This window comes from Corythoichthys intestinalis, chromosome 10, assembly GCF_030265065.1.
Source record: "Corythoichthys intestinalis isolate RoL2023-P3 chromosome 10, ASM3026506v1, whole genome shotgun sequence".
Taxonomy (NCBI): domain Eukaryota; kingdom Metazoa; phylum Chordata; class Actinopteri; order Syngnathiformes; family Syngnathidae; genus Corythoichthys; species Corythoichthys intestinalis.
The window spans coordinates 31762895-31783094 of NC_080404.1; the positions used below are offsets into that span (position 1 = coordinate 31762895).

The 20200-nt window shown below is 38.2% G+C and overlaps 1 protein-coding gene across 5 annotated transcripts in view; it reads right to left on the reverse strand.

Moving 5' to 3' along the window:
* The window catches only part of ctbp2a (C-terminal binding protein 2a), a 146072-nt gene that overhangs the window by 72359 nt on the left and 53513 nt on the right, over positions 1 to 20200 (reverse strand). For 4 of the 5 annotated variants that reach the window (XM_057847612.1, XM_057847614.1, XM_057847611.1 and 1 more), the window contains exon 2: positions 9447 to 9587. The exons of the other annotated variant lie outside the window; for it this stretch is intronic. In XM_057847612.1, the coding sequence (XP_057703595.1) occupies positions 9447 to 9504 (58 nt within the window). In that variant the 5' untranslated portion in view covers positions 9505 to 9587. The remainder of the gene's footprint in view (positions 1 to 9446; positions 9588 to 20200) is intronic. 5 annotated transcript variants of the gene reach the window in all.

The following is a 20200-nucleotide window of genomic DNA, read 5'->3' on the forward strand; positions in this document are numbered from 1 at the left end:
TATGCATGCCGAGGAAGCCCCCCCACAACCGGATTCTTCCACTTTGGAGGCAGGATTCAGATTTTTTCGTCTTCGCCTTCCGTCTTCGCCGACACCATATGCACGTGAGGCGAGTCCGCTACTCAGTCATTGCGTCTTTGTGTCGCAGAGTCGCCATGTAAACTGCCCCTTATACTCAGAACTTTTATTAAAAATTTGTACTTAAAGCAGTCCAGTTGTAGGCTACAGTTAACTCAGGAAGCTGTAATAATTTTTTTTTTTTTAAAAGAAAGTTATCCATTTTGTCTTTGTTACTTACAACATACCTAAAACAACTTCAAGTTAAATTAAAAAGGTAATTGAAAAAAGTGACATCTGATTAATCGATTAATCATTTAATTAATCGTCCGATTAATCAATTATTAAAAAAATCGTTAGATGCAGCCGTAAACGGCACACATTTTTAAATACAATGCTTTTAGTGAGCAATCTTCAATATCTTACTTTTCTAGCCATAGCTGAAGCCTCAGCCTTGGCAAGGCGTGCACATATGAATAAAAATGACCTGCTGAATTAAAGCAAATACAGAGCTGCGGGAGAAATAAAGGCAAGTGTCTCCTATGCTGTCACGAAACAAAAGCATGCATTAGCAGCTGAGTGCACCACAGCTTTGCATGCGAGTCCAGTGATACAATAATTGTCTTTGAAAGCATCTAAAAAGAGGATATAAAATTGGTGGTTGAAGCTGGTGAACATCACACTCTCTACACTACATCATTCAAACAGCGCCCATCCTGCTTATAGACTAAGTGATAAAAAAAGAATTATTGGGGTTATTTTGCGTTGTTTAATAAAAGCCATTCATTTTTGTAAAAAGTTAACGCTTTATAGCCCTTTTCAAGCAGCATTCATACATAAGATGCTGGAATTTTACCGGGTAATGTGACCTTGAATCTACCCAGCTTGTGGCTTTCCGACATAAGGAAATGTACCGGTACTTTACAGGCTCAGCAACATTTATACTAAAGGGAAATATAGCGTGGCTTTTAAGGGTGTTTAAAAAATTGATTCTGAGAAATGTAGCAATATTACATCACGCAATTCTCATATTGATTCAAGATCCATCTGTATCGATCCTTGCACATGTGTTTTGGGTGGAAATAGATAATACAGTAGAGGCACTTCTACTCCCGTCCACTAGTTGACAGCGCACAGCGGGCTTACCTTGCAATCTGCTGAAGTAACAACATCTTGCAACAGTTGTCCCGGGTGGCTTCTTTACACTATAATCTCAACGATGCCCTGACGCACCTTTAGTTTGAAATTTGGGCTCATTTTGGCTTTTACTGCAAAAACGAAGGCATGGAGTGTGACAAGAGCCACAGCATATGCAAGTTATTTTTGGTCTTTTGGCTCTGTGGTAGTTGGAAGACCTGGATGCTCAAGCTAATGTTTTGCCCTGCCCTTTTTTTTCTTAAATAACTTTGTTAATGAAATGCTATACATTCTTTAAGATGGTTTTTTTTTCATATTTAAAATCCTTCATTTAAGCAGGTTTGGACTACAGTAGGTTTGCACTAAAAAACAGCAAATGTTATAATGAAAGCCATATGTTTTTCGAACTTAACATTGAGCCCTGGATGAGATTTAAGGAGTAAATTGATAGATTGATTTTTTTTTTTTTTTAAATAAATTTATATACAAATATCGCAATAATCCAATCGTGATATGAATGGCATCGCCAGATATGAGGCATTACAAACCCCTAGTGACTTTATATAGTTGGTGAATTCATGAGCAGCGGGAGTGAACTATGTAAAGTCAGCGAATGCCGCAAAAACTTATGGGTACACCTTCCGAGTGGCAACCGTCACTTGACAAAGTTGGTAATCTCATGACCTGCATTACTGTTCTGTTAACACACACAAAAGTGAGTCCGGCTTGATCTGCATACTAAAAGAAAGTGAAACCTCTCTCTTCTCGCAATCTCGCAAGCGGCATTAATAATTTTAATCAAATATTAATTTATTTTGTTTTAAAACTAAGTTGCAGCTGAGAGTTCAAAGAGCCATGGGTTCCCTGTACTAAGGAAAGTCACATGCCAGGTAGATTCTAGGTCATGTTACCCAGTAATGTTCGGTTGTATTATGTCTTAAAGAAGCTGAGGATATAATTGTGCCCTCTGTTGGTTACTGCCACCTACATACAGTGAAGGCTAGTGAAACATAACGACTGCAACAAAAGCCTATTAAAATGAATGTCAGATTGATCATATTGCTAAGGAAACTGCCCATGCCGAATACACACTCTCAACAGGTTTTTAGTTAAGAGTGAAGTCGTGCTGGGAACAGCAAAAGCGCACGCAGTCTCTATATTTTCCTCCAAGACAGCTTTTCTACCAATAATCCAACTCACTAGGGGGGTAGCCTCTTGCTCGACCTATTGAGGCAACAGGTCGATGTAATACGAAAGAGGTTATTTTGGAAAAGAAGATTTCTGCAGGAACCTGAGCAGTGAATCAAAGTCCATACACAAGATATCTGCACTACTGTGACACTATGTTGTGTGTGATTTCTTCGCTCCTCCCTGCTGCTCCACAAAGCAAAAGTGGGATGTCAGTGGATTTTCGTCAGGAGGCTGAAAAAAAAGCCCAGAGAGGGTGGTGTAGTAGTTGTGGTATCAGAACCAGATCTCACGCTGATGACCTTATAGTAAAGTGAATGCCAATATGTGAGGATAAGTACAAGAAGTACCACTTCTAGCTATCAATTTTCTATAGTGCTTGTCCTGATTAGGACAGTGGGTAGGCTGTAGCAGAGTTCAGTTGACTTGGGGGAAGGGGGGTACACCCTGGATTGGGCTGCACCCAGTCATATTGGATTTTTTTTTCTTTTTTTGTTATTGAAAAATCCTTATCAGCCTAAGTGCTTTTCGTTTATTACCCATCAATTGTCAATCGCATTGTCCTCATCAGGGAAATAGGTGAAAAAAGCAACTCTGCGGGAGGTATTTTTCAATTTTCATTCTGTTGTTTTGAGTTGAACCGGCAACTTTCATAAACCGGCAACTTTCATAATCATCTCAGCGACACTTCCTTTGTAAAAAACGGCCAGCGAAAAATCAAGCTTACCGTATTTTTTCGGACTAAACGTCGCCCCTGAGTATAAGTCGCACCAGCCAAAAAATGTGCAATGAAAAGGGAAAAACATATACAAGTCGCACCGGAGTATAAGTCGCATTTTTGGGGGGACATTTATTCGATAGGGAACAACAGGCTGAATAGGGTATGCTAACATTACATGACGCTAGAAGTTAGATCGGGCCTAAAAAAATCCAGCCCGACCCAACCGGCCCGCGGGTATTAAAGCCCGACGCGGCCCGAGCCCGATCAATTAACTTGATTTGCTTGCCTGAGCCCGAAAACCCCCCGAAATTTTATGTTTTATTTGTAGGCATGAGCCCGAAAAAAAAACAACGAAATTTTATGTTTTATTTGTGAGGACTCAGAAGAAGGAGGAAATGCGGGGATTCGATGCGTAGTTGCGTTTTGTGTGATCACGTCTGTGACGATGCTGGTGCATATATCCATAATGATAACAAATTAAAGCCTGTCTTTTGTAACGAATTCTCCCAGTTAAACAAGACTAAGATGGATATTCAATAAACATTTATATCTTTTATATTTGCGTGTCTGTTCTAACAGGCAATTAGTGGATTTGACATTTATTTTAATCTCCTCGAGTTGGCAGAAAAAATGTACGTTTTCTCACTGTTTAAATAGTCTACGTATTTTTATGATCATTATAAATGCATTTATACAACGAAATAACGCTGAAAAGTTTGTTAAATATATTTGTTGTATCAGAAAAAAACGCCACATTCATTTACATTCAGCGAAGCCGACACAAGTTTCCGTATAGCATTTTCAACAATCAATTTGAATCCTTTCCATATCCCACTCCTAAAGCCTGAGTTATACTCCCGCGTTGCGGTGACGGCGCAGCAACTACGGCGTCATTCGACATTTGATAGTTCTGCGGTGAGGGAACGCGTTGCTCTGTAATTCACCGCCAAGCCACTAGAGGGGTGTGGCGTTATGTTTGTACGGTTTGGGGGCATGCTTGTTGACTTCCGCTAGTCTAGTTTTAACGGAGAATAAATAAACAATGCAAGATGGAACTCTTGAATGTAAATCTTCTGCTCATCAACATTGAATAAATGTTGAACATACAAATGTTGAGGGGCAGGCGACACAGAAGACAGTTTCGAGGCGGTCTGGCCGACTTTTGATGCTGCACAGAGAGTTCTAGACTCGGGTGGAGAGAGCTAGCTGTGGCGGCTAGCTTCAAACTGGCGTCGAGCACTGCGTCCAAGGTCTACAAAGCCCTCCAGCCTGATTTGTTTGCCGTGTCCTACAACCAGTAGTGGAAGATTTCTGGCATCTATGAACTTCCCAAACTGCGTTGGAAGCCTTGATTTTAACGTTATCATAAAAAGCACCGAGGCGCTCTCAATCAGTGATGATGTATCGTGTGTGAACTGTCTGTTATTGAAAATTAAAAATCAAAACAACTCTTGACACCAAATCTGTGCTTTATTCTTCATATACTTGAAGTGTGACACGTAAATAAGTCACAGACTCACAGCAAACATATGTACACAATAAATGTTGAAGTGCACCAACCAAAAATACGACATCAAGTGATAAAAAGTTGGCAGTTTTTGGCCGACTGGGTCACCTCTTCGTGTGGCCATTCGATTCCAAACACACACATCTCGGTGGTTCTTCCACCCCCCTCCCACCCCAATCACCGACCTTGCCATTTGGCAATCACAATAATGTCTTGACGAGAGTTGCTCTTCAATGACACTCGCGTCGGCTTGGTCCATTTTTGCGTGTAGAAAATAATGTTTGATTCTATTCTACAATGGCGGTGATCTCGCGCTGAACCGGGAATAACAGTCTGAGCGGATCAATCACAGTCCGTTTCTGCCACGTCATACGCGTCTACGCGACTCGAAGGTTAGAAAATTCGAGAGGAGCGCGTCAGGCTACGGCGCAGGGTTTTATTCAAATTCTTTATTTTATTTAACATCCATACATCGTTTTAGTATATATATATATATATATATATATATATATATACATATATATATACATATATATATATCTCCTCGAGTTGGCAGAAAAAACTATATATATATATATATATATATATATATATATATATATATATATATATATATATATATATATATATATTAGGGCTGTCAAAATTAATGCGTTAACTGGCGGTAATTAATTTTTAAAATTAATCACGTTACAATATTTAACGCAATTAACGAATGCGCGAAACGAACCACTCAAGCATTGCCGCGAACAGACTACAATGGCGCCGTTTGTTTATTGAGAGCTAAGCAAGTGGACTGGATGCAAGTGTTACCGGCACCCCCAAGGGGCCGCTGTTATTTTCAATGCGACCGGCATTGTCAGATTGAGCAGTTAGGAAGAAAGTGGTCGAGCGGGTCACAGAGAGGGACCGAGAGAGTAGACAGTAGAGATAGTGCACAGTTAGCGCAGGCTTAAAATGCTGCGTCCCCCACATGCTTTTGTTTTGTTAATAACAGTACCCACAAAAAGCCGTCCAATGCCTTTCGGTACTTATATGCACGCCACCGGCTTCCTAAGGAGGAAGTTGGACGAGCCGAGTCAATCGACGACAAAGAGCCAACCTGGATCGCTGGTCCACTCCTCACTACGCGGAGAGTTGAAAGCACCGCCAATTATCATTAGGGCGAATAGGTAACACAAACATTCATTGGAGCCGCGCTATTTATTGGTATAAGCTGTAGCCTTTCAAGCGCAACAATTTTAAATATTGTGGTACACGACATGGGGAAGAATGACTAGAGATGATCTTTATCTTAACACCTTGTGTTGTACACGACGCAGAGAAGATATACCATTTGTCGCCACCATTGTGACTCATGGTTGCCCAAATTCCCATCATGCATTTGGGCAGTTAAGAACATTTAGGTCGCTACAGTATCATTTAGTGAAAGCACAACAAAAATAATATTCCTATCTCTCAAAATAAATAATGTTCACAAAAAGAAAAGCGCTCAATGCAAAGAGAACTGGCATTGTACTCACATTTATCTTTTAATTACTATAACTTGTACTCACATTTATCTTTTGAGAATAACAAGTCTTTCTATCCGTGGATCCCTTTCACAGAAAGAATGTTAATGCCGTCTTGTGGATTTATTGTTATAATAAAAAAATACAGTACTTATGTAAAGTATGTTGAATGTATATATCCATCTTGTGTTATCTTTCCATTCCAACAATTTACAGAAAAATATGGCATATTTTAGAGATGGTTTAAATTACGATTAATTACGATTAATTAATTTTAAGCTGTAATTAACTCGATTAAAAATTTTAATCGTTTGACAGCCCTAATATATATATATATATATTTTTTTTTTAAGTTAGCGAGAGACGAAGTCAGCCCGGCCCGACTCGACCGTAAATAATCACACATAAGTCACTCCAGAGTATAAAACGCACCCTCTGCCAAACTATGAAAAAAAACTGTGACTTATAGTCTTAAAAATACGATATTTATGGCGTTTTTTTTTTTTTTTTCTTCTGTTGTGGCTGCTTGTGTTTGGAGCATTGACATCTGGCACTTTAGTTTCTTTCCCTCCTGAGCGCTGAACTCCTCTACCGTCACAAAGCACTCACAGGCGGACACACATTGAGCTTCCCCTCATGGAAAGCACATCATCCGCCACTGCCCTGGGTCGATCGCCTATCAACCTCACATTCCCAACTAACGACAACTGAAATAAATCCCACAGTACGATATTACATCAGATTACAATTTGATTCCATTACTAATATTGCCTTATGTATTGTAGGTCAAAAGCTAATGAACAGTTTACCGAAGGATTGATTGCGACACATTATAAGGTCTACTCATCACTGTTTGACTTGCCAACTTAAATGTAATGGAATCACCATGACAAACCCCTTTGTAAACATAAACACCCCAGACATTTTAGTGGTGGACAAATGCAATAGTGAGCATTGGTAAGTTGTGGCGCTGCTGCCCATGCCAAAATGCATGCTGGGAAAGCAGATGGCACAGACATAAGGAGGGAGGAGGGAAGTGATGCCCACGACAGGTGTTTGCCACATTTCCCTTATTGAGAAGACTCGTCCTGGCATCTTATCCAAGGCACAGCAGACGGAACACTTGTATAACACTCGGACTGTTAAAGTTGTAATGACAAATAAATACAGTCAATTTCAGTATGTCTTAGAGGAGCACTGCTGGAAAATAATTATTGGAAGTTATGATCAAAATATCTACAGAGAATTCTTACTTAGAAGTTTCATGTGTTCTGGGACCAGGCTCGTAACTAAAACACTCAAAAATTATCTTACCCCATTAAAATGAATGGAATTGGCATTAATATTTTTTGTATCATATTTGTGTTTAATTTTAAAATCGCTCTAACGTATTGCTATTTTTAAAAACAACAATGAAACAATCAAATACAATTTAAATAATTATTTGTGCATCATGAATTCATGCTTGGATACATTGTGCAGGTCAATTGTGTGTGGACCATTTGAAATAAGTGTACACATGAAGAAGAAGCTCTCGGCTCTGAAAGGAGGACTGTTGATCTCAGAATATAACCAACAAGTGAAAATGAAAACACTAGCAAAGATTTACAAGACACTCGCATGAAGACTAAACTGCATTGTTTTTGAAGTTGCTCACTAGACCACGCCGCTTAACCCTTTCACTCCCGTTGGGACAATGCGTCCCACAGCATTTCAAAAAAATCGCAGTGGGTATAGGAATGGTAGCGATATTGTTGATATTACCATATTGGCCCGAATATAAGACGGTGTTATTTGCATTGAAATAAGACTGAAAAAGTGGGAGTCGTCTTATAATCGGGGTCTAGACATTTTACCCATTCACGACGCTAGATGGCGCCAGATATCATTGAAGCGAATGCTGAACTTGAGGAGTAATGTTCTGTCATGACAGATCTCAGCTACTCTCAAGTTTAACCAGTTTGCATTATTTTATTGCAATGGTTTTCCTTATTCAGATGTGTTTCAAGACTACAGTTACAGTTAGACCTCACTTTGATGGTTAATGCAGTTATTGCAATTTTGTTGTTTTATCACAATAGATTTCATTTACGAACGTGATTGCACTTTAGTTTACATATTTAACCAGAAGCCATTCATTTACGAACGTGATTGCACTATAGTTTACATAATTAAATGTTCAGATATTAAGATTTGAAGGAGGCAAAATAACATGTTTTTTCTCTCAAATATATTGTTATAATCATTTGTTTCAGATATACTGTAATTATTTTCTGTATAAAAATTAATTTGGTGTTCAAAAAGTCTTTTTTTCAAACTTGAGTCTTGAAAAAGAGGGGGTCATCCTCTGATCAGGGCCGTCCTATATTCGGGCCGATACAGTATTATTATTATTTTATTTTTTTTCCGGAAACAAAAAAACGGTAGTGAAAGGGTTAATCCTTCATTCATTTATTCATTCAAATTTATTTATAGAGCCCTTTACAAAAACCCGAAAGGTCCTCAAAGTGCTTTACAACAAAGACAAACATTTGATTTAAAAAAATTCATGCAGTTAGTTAGTTATTTATTAGTTTCAGGACTCCGAAATGTCCAAGTTAGCGCGAGTCAGTGGTCCCTTCCTAGCATGCCAATAAAAACGATATTAACAGATCTAACATAGTCAAATAAATTCAAAATACAGATCGTTGTTCCAAACACCCATGCGGCCGAAACAATGTCACACCAAACTGCCGTAATTCATTTATTTTTGCTGGACTATTTTTTAGATGCGTAATGTGACCACAATAGAGAGGAGTGCTTTGGCCACTCGTGCTCATGTTGCATTCAAGGAAGGTGGGAAGTCGGACTCATACCACTCGGATGGTACCAGTTGCGATCTCAAAGTGTTCCAAGCGTTTTTTATTTTGGCTATCAATAGACAAGTTTGAATTTTTTTTTTTTAATTATTAAATAACTAACAAACTGCACTGAACTTTGGAACAGATTAATGGCATTTCAACCGGGATAATTAAGTAATTTGAAAAACCGAGCATTGAGTTATCAGTTTGGTCACTAAATATGATAAACTGTTTACTCAAGGTACAACTGTATAATGTTTTTATTTTCTTATGATGGAATATTTTGTGCATGGAAACAAAACAAGCCCAAATTGGCAATGTAAAAGAAATGCAAGGGCAGAGATGACCATGAGTTATCCCATTGGGCATCCTTTAAGTTTTTTATAATGTTTTGTTTGTGTACAATAGTGCAATGTATTTCTCTAATGGGAAACTTTTGAAAAGCAGGACAATGAAGTGCCAAGAAGTAGTTTAAGCAGTCTCACCCTCGCAAATTTTGTCTAGCCGCTGGCGTTTTACTTTGTGTTTGTCAGTCAAAGCCATGCTGTCAAAGTCACTTGCTCTTCTCCAATGTCACATCCAAAGTTGTCCACTCCTTATTCTGTTGGCTTAGTGAGGTTCTGCGCCTGAGAAATACAAAATAAAAATAAATGAATAAAAAAAGTCAGCATAAGAGAGGTTAAAGCATCATAAGTCTGAAATTTACCTATCCACCCCTTTCCAACAACTGGAAACCCAATTGTCAGATGTTTTAAACACACTAAGATTAAATGAATATCCTGTTGAGTGGGGCGTAGGGATGGGAATCGAGAACCAGTTCCTATAGAAAACCGGTTCCGTGCGTTTCAATTCCATGGAATCGTTTAACAGTTTATATAACATCACGTAAGTTATGCATGTTACACTCGCTCCATTCAGCAAGTAAGACTACGTGATTATACAAAGAGTGACAACTCACCAAGTGTAATCTGGAGGAACGTCGCCAATTGAATTTACATTGAATTTCACATGCCACATGATTATTCATGAAACTACTTATAGAAATGGTGATTTTTCCAAAAAAGTCTTTTAATGGGTGTATCGTTTTCCTCGTCAAATACTCTATAACAAAAATTACTGGTGCACGATAATTATCGGTCCGATAATAGGAATTATGACGTCATCCTGATAAATCCAATAACATTATAAATAGGACCGATAATATGTACTGTGCTGGCTTCACAGTCTACACACTAGTATGGGAAATCAGTTGACCATTTGCGGGGCATTGCTGCCACCTGCTGGTCAGAATAATTCGCTGCATCAATTTTTTGTTACAGTAGTTTGGTTCATTCACTTACACATTGCGGTGTCTAGCGGTAGCATTGACAATCGTGAATGCTTTTTGTTACGTTTCCGCCTCGGAAAGTATTTTATGTTTACTATAACATATGGATGTGCAATATATGTTTACTTCTGTGGTGAAGGGTCATATGTACAGAACTTCAAAAGTTGTTGTGTTATAGAACCCAGCCAATGCTTTAGTAGCTCAAGCTACTGTGCTATGCTATACATATGATAGTTGTGTATACAAGTGTATTGTGTAGTTTGTTGTATATTGAGTATTGAATATGTTTATTTTTCTGTTGTACTTTCACAATATTAAGACGAGTGTCTTCCTATAAAAGCAAGAAAAGACCAAGCCTTGTGATTTATGGAAGTGCATTCATTTTTAGCTGGCTGTCGGGCAGTGCAGAAATGAAACGCACTGTTTTGTTCATGTCATTATGAAAAATCTGGTGAGATCAAAGGCAAAATCTATGTTGAGTCCACCACTAGTTGTTTTTTTAACCTCCAGGTGTTCAAAAACCCAGTTTATACATTTTTAAAAATTATATATTTATTATCGGTTATCGCTATCGGTATCGTCTTTGAAGAGCAGAAAGTTATCGATATCGGTTTCAAAAAATAGATATCGTGCACCCCTAAGAAGAATATAACATATATACATTTAAAACAATCCTAACCGATTTTATTAGCAATTTTAATAATCATTTCGGTCGGTAGTCCACCATTTAGTGTTTTTTTTTTCGGAATAATTTGAATTTGGTGGGTCGTAAACCCAATCTGACTACTGATTTCACACAAAAGTATATACCTCCGCATCCGATGGTGGTATTATTGTGTTGCTACTGCTAACGGAAGTGGATGTTCTTTCTCTTTCTTTCTTTATTTCCCCTTCAGGCATGACAAATCCAAACAAACATACAGCATTTATGTGTTTACAATTAATTCAACCCCAAATTACCTTCCAAAATGCACCTAACGACTACAGCCAATCAACATATTTCGCCCGTAATTCGAGATAGGATGGTCCCATTGGTCCCAAACCACTTTTATGATACTCAGTATCAAAAGGCCTTTCCATAGAGTACCCAAACTATGTCTAGGAAGTTAACAAATACAAGTTAACGGAGGATTGTGCTAAATTCCTCTTATACTGTATAAGATCCAACTGTCCTTATGTAATTACACCAACCTAATTATAAACTTGTTAATATTTGGGACAACAAAAGAGATACTCTGCCCCTGCTGTCTGGAGTAGGTGAACACTTTCTGTGTGTGCAGGCTTTCTCCACCCCATCTGAGAGGGTGTTCTGCACTGCTGGAGACACCATAAGTCCAGAAAGATCACATATCCTACATAAAAAAGCAGACATGCTTATTTTTCTGCAAAAAATTGTTAATTTTGCACATTTGCACTACGGACTGTTCTGTTGTATTGTGACAGTATTTATCTTTTTTTTAATTATTATATTTGAGTGCTATCAGCTCATATATCCTTTTAAAAAAGGATTTTTAAAATTTCTATTAGAAAAATGTTTCAGTAAAATGTTACACATTCTTGTCTATTTGCCACAGTTACATATTGCCACACTTAATACTGAGGCTTTGGGCCTCTTTTGACCTCGTTGTGAGTTTGTAAGGTTGCGTCTTCTGAATAAACAAACTAGATGCCAATCAAAATGTTTGTTCTTCTTTTTCCCAAATTAGAATCCATAAGAGAATCGATAAAGAATCGAATCGTTAAGCAATATCGATAATGGAATTGGAATCGTAAAAATCCTATCAATTCCCATCCAAAGTGGGGGGGGGGGGGGGGGGTAATCAACAAATCTCCCAGGAACCACTTGGAAATTGGTCGGAGACCAAATCATGAACAGTGTTGTTAATCTTACTTTCAAAAAGTAATTATTTACAGTTGCAAAATACTCCCAAAAAGTAATTGCGTTAGTAACTCAGTTACCTGAATGTAAGAGTAATTAATTACTTGGCAAAGTAACTGGTGATAATTTCTTTGTTTTTTGTTTTTTTTTTTCCTCAAAAAAAAAAAAAAAAAAAAAAAAAAAAAAAAAAAAAAAAAAAAAAGGTCACACAATGTTAAGTTTAAAGGGTTTTTGGGACGATTGGCCCTAGCCTAATTCTTAACCCTAAACTTAACTAGACATAGGGGTATTGCGGATATTGAGATAACTAGATAGTAACCTTTGCTAAGTGTGGAAGTCATTTAATGTTGTGAATCAACCGTTAAAGTTGTTAAACTTGCTCCCGTTATTGCATTAGTTCCCTTCTGTCTACTTTTGACATGTGTAAGTTTTAAAACTGTTTCATTATTTAAAGATAGATTTAAGTCAAGATTTTGCCGATTTAGGAGCATTTTAGATGAAAAGTTACTTAGGTTCGCCAGGAAGGTTCTCTACAACAGAGCCTTCCTGAGAAGTCTACTACTTTAAGATGGCAGCTGTTTACTAACGCATCTAGTTCTTCATACATGTTGCTAATGTCGCCATGTCTGTCATTTGCATGTAGTTCTATATATATGTGATATCTACAGTAGCATCCCGTGGGCGTAGTTGTTTGTAGGCTATCGGCTACAGTCAGGTATTATTGGAGCCACCTAGCATCGCGTTTGCAACGGCATCACAACTCCCTTGCCTCCTCCCCATTCCTGCTCTGCTCTGTCGTCTCCATGAGTCCATCTCTCTCAGACCTTTCTCGCATCATTCAACCAACATTAGGGGTGTAACGGTACACAAAAATCTCGGTTCGGTATGTACCTCGGTTTTGAGGTCACGGTTCGGTTCATTTTCGGTACAGGAAAAAAACAAAACATAAATGTGCTAGTCGTTTATGACACACTTTTGTGCTTTCAACAATAGGAACATTTGCCTATACAAAGCTAGAATTCTGCTCAAAAAGTAGCGGGTATTTAGAGATAATCCAACATCCAAAGTTTTTTTTCTGAAAGAAAGAAGAAAAAAGAAGTCTTGTGCTAAAGAGAAAAGCAATCTCAATGACAAAGATTTTAACATGTATTTTACAAATGAAATGCCTCAATGATTTTTTTTTTCCTTATGAACGGTTTTCAAAAGCTTTATTGGTGGATTTTCTCTAGTTAAAGCGCCACACAGAAATTAATAAATTTAATTGTGTAAACAGGATGTGTGTATTATTCTTATTATTTAATTACAGGTGTTTTAGCTCATTTCAATGTATTTTATTTAAATGGGCTATTATTTATTTTAATATGTGTTTATATTTTACAAATGTGATGTAGTATTCATTTATATTGTATATTTTATGTTGTATAACTTTAGTTCCTATGTGAATATTAGTTCCTACTTGTTTTGTTGTGGTAGGAGGATTTTGTATTGCCCACGAGGCCGTGTTGGTTATTTTTATAGCAGAGAAGACAGCAGTAAATCAACAAAGACAAGTCAACTGTGCCCCGATCCACCACTCAAGAGATCTGATGGACTCAAAAAGTAGGTTACGATTGCATATTAGTTTGAAAATCGACCGGATTATTACACGAGTGACTTCTGGCCCGATCCTAGCTAGTAGTATTGACACAGGAAGACCGCGTCTCGCGTCAAATAATGAACTCTGCCGTTCTTTTTGCGTGCGTCGCATTTAGCCGCTTCTGGGACGACACGCGGCCGCACTGCGACTGGTGTGCATTGGCTGATTGACTCTAACGCCCGCGTTTCACTGCGTTCTCGCGGCGGCCACGTTGTCGCGCCGTTGACGTTTCTGGACTGTCCTACCGTGTTGGTCCTCATTATAGTAGAGAAGACGGAGTAAATATAATCTACACAAAGAAACTGTAACCCGATCGACTCACAGCCTCGAAAAGTAAGGGTTATATTACGTAAGAAACTCGTTCGGATACACGCCCGTTCCGAACCGACTACCACGTACCGAAACGGTTCAATACTATTACATGGTCCGTTACACCCTTAACCAACATAGTAACGCATAGTAACGTATAGTAATGCACGCCTTTCCCGCCTCAGTGACGGTAACGGCGTTGCCAAGATGAGAAAATTAATTAATTAGAATACTCACTACTGAAAAAAATAACACCATTAGTAACGCCGTTATAGTCTAATGCCGTTATTAACAACATTGAACAACATGAATATTAAAACTGCTCAATATTTACAATTGCAATGATGGTTAGTCATAGACTGAGTTATCCTAACATATTCTATTTCTTCTGCTACTACTACTAATACTCCTATTTTCCCTTACTTTTCATATTTGCTCTTAGTCTGGATGCACTGTGGTAACATGCTGCCTCACACAGGCCAATGGAAGTACTATGCCAGACAATTGGTTGAGGGGAGAGGAGAGAAGCATTATACATGTCAGTTGAGCGCTTTTCTATGTGTTGTGCTCAAAGACCATAAAGAAGAACTGGACAGAGTGCGGGTGATGTTAACTAAAAATACACATGGTAAGATTTGTTTTCTTATCTTGGCAAGAGAGAATATGCAATGTATCCATTGACTTTAAAGGTCTGCGCCGTGTAATCACCACACACTAAATGTAACTAGGCGTGTGCCGGTATGATATTGTGATGGTATGATAATCTTAAGACAAAATATCATGTTTTCATGGTATTGCAATTACAGCTCTAAAATGTGTTACATTGAGGGATCTAAGTTTAAAAAAGAAAACAAAACAACAACAAAAAAACTTTTTTTCCATTGAACAGGATGTTTATTTTTCAAAACATATTAGCAAATTGGAACATAAGTATAATGTTAAGTTAAAATCATTTTTAAAAAATAACAAAAAATTCAAAGTAAAATTAAAATAAATGCAGTCCTTTGGGTGAGTCCAAACCCACAGCCACAGCTCAACATTATTACCATCTGATCAAAAATAATTGTATTTTCCGTAATTGTATTTTCAGTATTTACCACAAAAAGCATCTGTGTATGACTCGTATCATATTTACATTATACACACACGCTCTTTCTCAACACAGAAAGTTGCCGGAGAGAAAAATACACACCACGTTTTACCACCACTAGACACACTAAACACGCTGGAGATAACTCTCATAGCTGGTGGGAAACGTTCATGACAGTGTTTACTAACCTTTAATTTAGTATAAATGCAAAATCATATTGGAGGTATTGCTTCCTCAGCAGCCACCCTCCACAAATATGTTTTACATGTTGATTGGCCGTCCTCCTCTAAGCCGTGGCCGTCTGTAACTTTTCTGTAGTATTCCCATACCAGCAAATTCGTTTTCTTCATTCATTCATTCATTTTCCATGCCGCTTCTTCCTCACGAGGGTCGCGGAGGTGCTGTCGTTTTCTTCAATGGGGGAAAAAGTTCAGGAGTTTCACCTCCTCCAGCCATCGTGTAGCACAGCTGACTCACTGACACTGAGCAACAACCGGTAGGGGAGGGTCGATCCTTGCAGCTGCAAGGGATTCCTCCCTGAATTTTTGGGGCATAAAAAAATAGCTAATACCGTACGGACAGTATTACGGGAAATTTTTGCGGTTTTGAAACGTTTCCATACCACGGTATACCTTGAAACCGGTAATCGGCACATGTCTAAATGTAACTCATAGCATTAGCATAGTGTTTTAGCAATAGCATTAATTTTAGCATGGCTAGCGTCCTCTTAAATGGTTGACGTGTTGTTTTTGTTTTGTTGGCATAGTTACAGTAGTGCTCCGTTCTTCTGGTTGCAAATTAAAACCTTTGGATAAACCTCACAAAGTTGGCGTTGTCCCTGTAGATGCTAAAATATGTGCTCGTTTGTCAATGTTCATTCGAAATTGTTGGAACCTTTTATTTTCATTTTTAAATTAAAACATTTTGAATCTTAAAAACTTACTCCAGCCGACAGCTGCTACAAACGACGCCGGGCGTTGCTAAATACTAGCCCACACGATGTTACGTTGGTGGCAGGTAGCGTCTGATGAGTCTCATAGAGATCACATGTATGTTGAACTAGATGCTTAATGACAGACTCGGCCGCGTCTGGGCAGCTTTAGCAAACAGCCGCCATCTTAAAGCAGTAAAGCGCTAAGCGCTAATAAAGAGCGCTCAGCGCTAATAAATAAGATTAATGTTACCGTCACAAGCTCAAGTAACGTTAGCCCTGCGGAGGGCTAGGTTTCTAATAATTAGGACCACTTTCGATGCGTGGCTAACGTGTCTTACATACAGGCTTTAACATAACATAGCGTTGTGGAGTGATGAGGGTATAAAATAAAAACTCAATAATGCTAACTATCAATTTTAGCTCAGTAGTCATTGCTGGATATAACACCAAGTAGCACTGGTCCCTAATGTGCTCCAATACAGCCTGTATCATACATTTATTTTGAACACTGCAAAAACTCAAAATCCTATCAGGACTTACAGTTTAGACTAACTTAAAACTTAACTAGAACTTTAAAATGGCTTGACACAAATAATAATAATAATAATAATAACAATACATTTTATTTCTAGAGCGCTTTTCAAACACACAAAGACGCTTCACAAGAGACATGGAATCACAGTACGATAAAAAGGTATTAAAAGGATAAAAAATTAAAAGCACAATAAAAAGAAGTAAAAATATGACAGCTAGGGGTTATGGTGGGTAGGAAAGAGTGTCCAGGTGTGTTTTCAAATAAAAATTCAATTGAAACATGTGGGAAAAAAATCTTAACTTTTAAGTAATGTGTGTTATCAAGCGTAATGGCATTTATATATATATATATATATATATATATATATATATATATATATATATATATATATATTTTTTTTTTTTTCCTTCTTCTTCTTTTTTAATAAGATCTAAAGATTTTTTGAGTGAAAGCAGTGAATTAGTCTTTTTTTATTCTAGTTACATCTGAGATGCAATTGTTGGCTGTTTTCAACTATATAAATAGAAAATAAAGACATTGATTGACTGAAAATGGTTCAAGATTAGATGAAATGTCTTGTTTTCTCATGTATATTTAGGGCCCGAGCACTAAGCGTGCGAAGGCCCTATTGTTTTGCAAAGGATTATATATTTTTTTTTTAATTATTTTTTTTTTTTTTCAGGGCAAATGAAAACGGCCAATTTGGAGGCCTGAACATGCACGAAAAGTCACCAAAATTTGCACATACGTCCGGAAAATTGTAAATTTCGATAATTTTGCAACGTTGCAAAAAAATATAACAAAATGGCTCAGTGGCGCCCCCTTGAAATTTTAAAATTGGCCTATAACATTAGGGTCTGTCAGCGTAGAGCAATGAAATTTGGGGGGTCTATACCTTGTCCAAAACCGCTCCAAAAAAGCATTTACACGCATATTCCAAACCCAACAGGAAATCGGTTATTTTGGATCAAATATGAAATTTTTATCGATTTACAGGGTGCACATTTGAGACCTTTTCGCCGAGGGAGTTAGTTGGATCATCTTCAAAATTGGTGAGACTGTTCAGGAGACATATGAAATCTTAAGTTTTGAAAATGGTGCGTTTTCATTCACGGGTCTGACCTGGGCGTGGTGCCAAAGTCGACCATTTTTTCGGCAAAATGACAAATTCAGTAAATGACTTATAGTTCCTTGACACAACGTTCAATCTTTTTCATATTTGGCATGTATGTGTGGTATCCCACCCTTAACACGAGTGCATTGAAATATTACCCATTAGGTCTAGCGCCCCCTAGTGAGAACAGGAAATGCCTTTTTTTACGAGACAGGTTCCTCCTCCAAGGGAAAAAAATCTGTTGACCTCAAACCTGCATCAGGGGAGCCTTAAGACCTGTGTTCAGGTGCCTGATGAAAAATATTGAGGTTTCGTTGAGGCGGAGGGGTCCAAACAGGAAAGTGAAAATGAACGTCAACAATTTGTCACGCAAAAAACTTTGAACAGTCATAACTCGGCAGATATACAACATATCTGCGCCAAACTTCCCGTGTTTGTTGAGAGTCATACCCTGAAGGTTCTTGTAGGGGTCATTTGCATCAACTCTACAGTGCCAACTAGTGGCGACAGAAAGAAGTTTTAAAAAAGGCCTTTCCTATTGGGTTTTTTCAACATAGAGCAAGGAAATTTGGGGAGTAGATACCTTATGCAAAACTGCTCCAAAAAGTCTCTTGCACCCATATTCCAAATCCAACAGGAAATCGGGTATTTTGGATCGAATGTGAAATTTTCATGGGTTCACAGTAGGAGTTTACATTTGGAGGCTTGAATATGCACAAAAACTCGTAAAAATTTGCACATACATACGGCCTTGGATAACGTTCGATAATCTTGCAATGTTACGAAAAAATGTAACAAAATGCCTCAGTGGCGCCCCCTTGAATTTTTCAAAAAGGTGTTTCCTATTAGGTTTTTTTAACATAGAGTGATGAAATTTGGGGAGTCGATACCTTGTGCAAAACTGCTCCAAAAAGTCTCTTACACCCGTATTCCAAATCCAACAGGAAATCGGGTATTTTGGATCGAATGTGAAATTTTTATCGGTTCACAGTAGGAGTTTACATTTGGAGGCTTGAACATGCACGAAAACTCACAAAAATTTGGACATACATGTGGCTTTGGATAACGTTCAATAATCTTGCAACGTTACAAAAACATGTAACAAAATGGCTCAGTGGCGCCCCCTTGAAATTTTCAAAAAGGCCTCTCCATTTAGGTTTTTTCAACGTAGAGGTATGAAATTCGGAGAGTCGATACCTTGTACAAAACTGCTCCAAAAAGTCTCTTGCATGCGTATTCCAAACCCAACAGGAAATCGGGTATTTTGGATTGAATGTGAAATTTTTATCGATTTACAGTGTGCACATTTTACACCTTGGCACCTAGGGAATTAGTTTGATCATTCTCAAAATTGGCGAGACTGTTCATGAGGCATATGAAATCTTAAGTTATCAAAATGGTGTGTTTTCATTCACGGGCCTGACCTGGGCGGGGTGCCAAAGTCGGCCATTTTTTCGCCAAAACACCGAATTCGGAAAATGACTGATAACTCCCTCATACAACGTTCAATCTATTTTAAATCTGGCATGTGTGTGAGGTATACCAGCCTGAGCAGGACTGGATTGAAAATTTACCATTTGTGCTTGGCGCCTCCTAGTGGGAACAGGAAATGCCCTTTTTTTACGGGACACACTCCTCCTCTAAAGGGAAAAAATCAATCTACCTCAAAGCTGCATAAGGGAAGCCTTAAGACCTGTCTTCAGGTGCCTGATAAAAAATATTGAAGTTTCGTTGAAGCGGAGGGGTCCAAACAGGAAAGTGAAAATGACTGTCAACAATTTTTCTCTCCAAAAACTTTGAACAGTCATAACTCGGCAGATATACAACATATCTGCGCCAAACTTCCCGTGCTTGTTGAGAGTCATACCCTGAAGGGCCTTGTAGGGGTCATTTGCATCAACCCTACAGCGCCAACTAGTGGCAATAGAAAGTCACTCGTTTTTCCAATAGATGTCCAGTTCTTTTCAGGTTGGTCATTGTAGTTTCAAGACCTATTAAAATACTTATTTACGGCCCATGTCCACGTGTCTCTGTCTGTTGCCGTGACGACCCTTTATTCGCCATTTAAAGGAAATACTTTTTTTCAGAGACTCAGGCAGCTTATAGAGCCACAATATTTGGCACACTTGGTCGAATTGGCCCAGTTAGAATATTAATTTTGGTTTTGAATAAGGGCTTGGCTGCACAGCTCAGTAGTACCTCCTTTTTTGTAGTACTCTCTCCACTAGGTTTTTTTTTAATCTGTTAGGTGTGTGAATGTAAAGAGGCGACTTTCGAGCTTGTTAGGTTCTAATGAGATGATTAGAGAGGAGGATCTGCCACCACCCTGACCTGCACATAGTCCGAGTTGCGCTAGATTGCGAGGGCCCGTTCAGTCCTGCTTGCAGGCCTAGTTATAATTGCTCTTCACCTAAA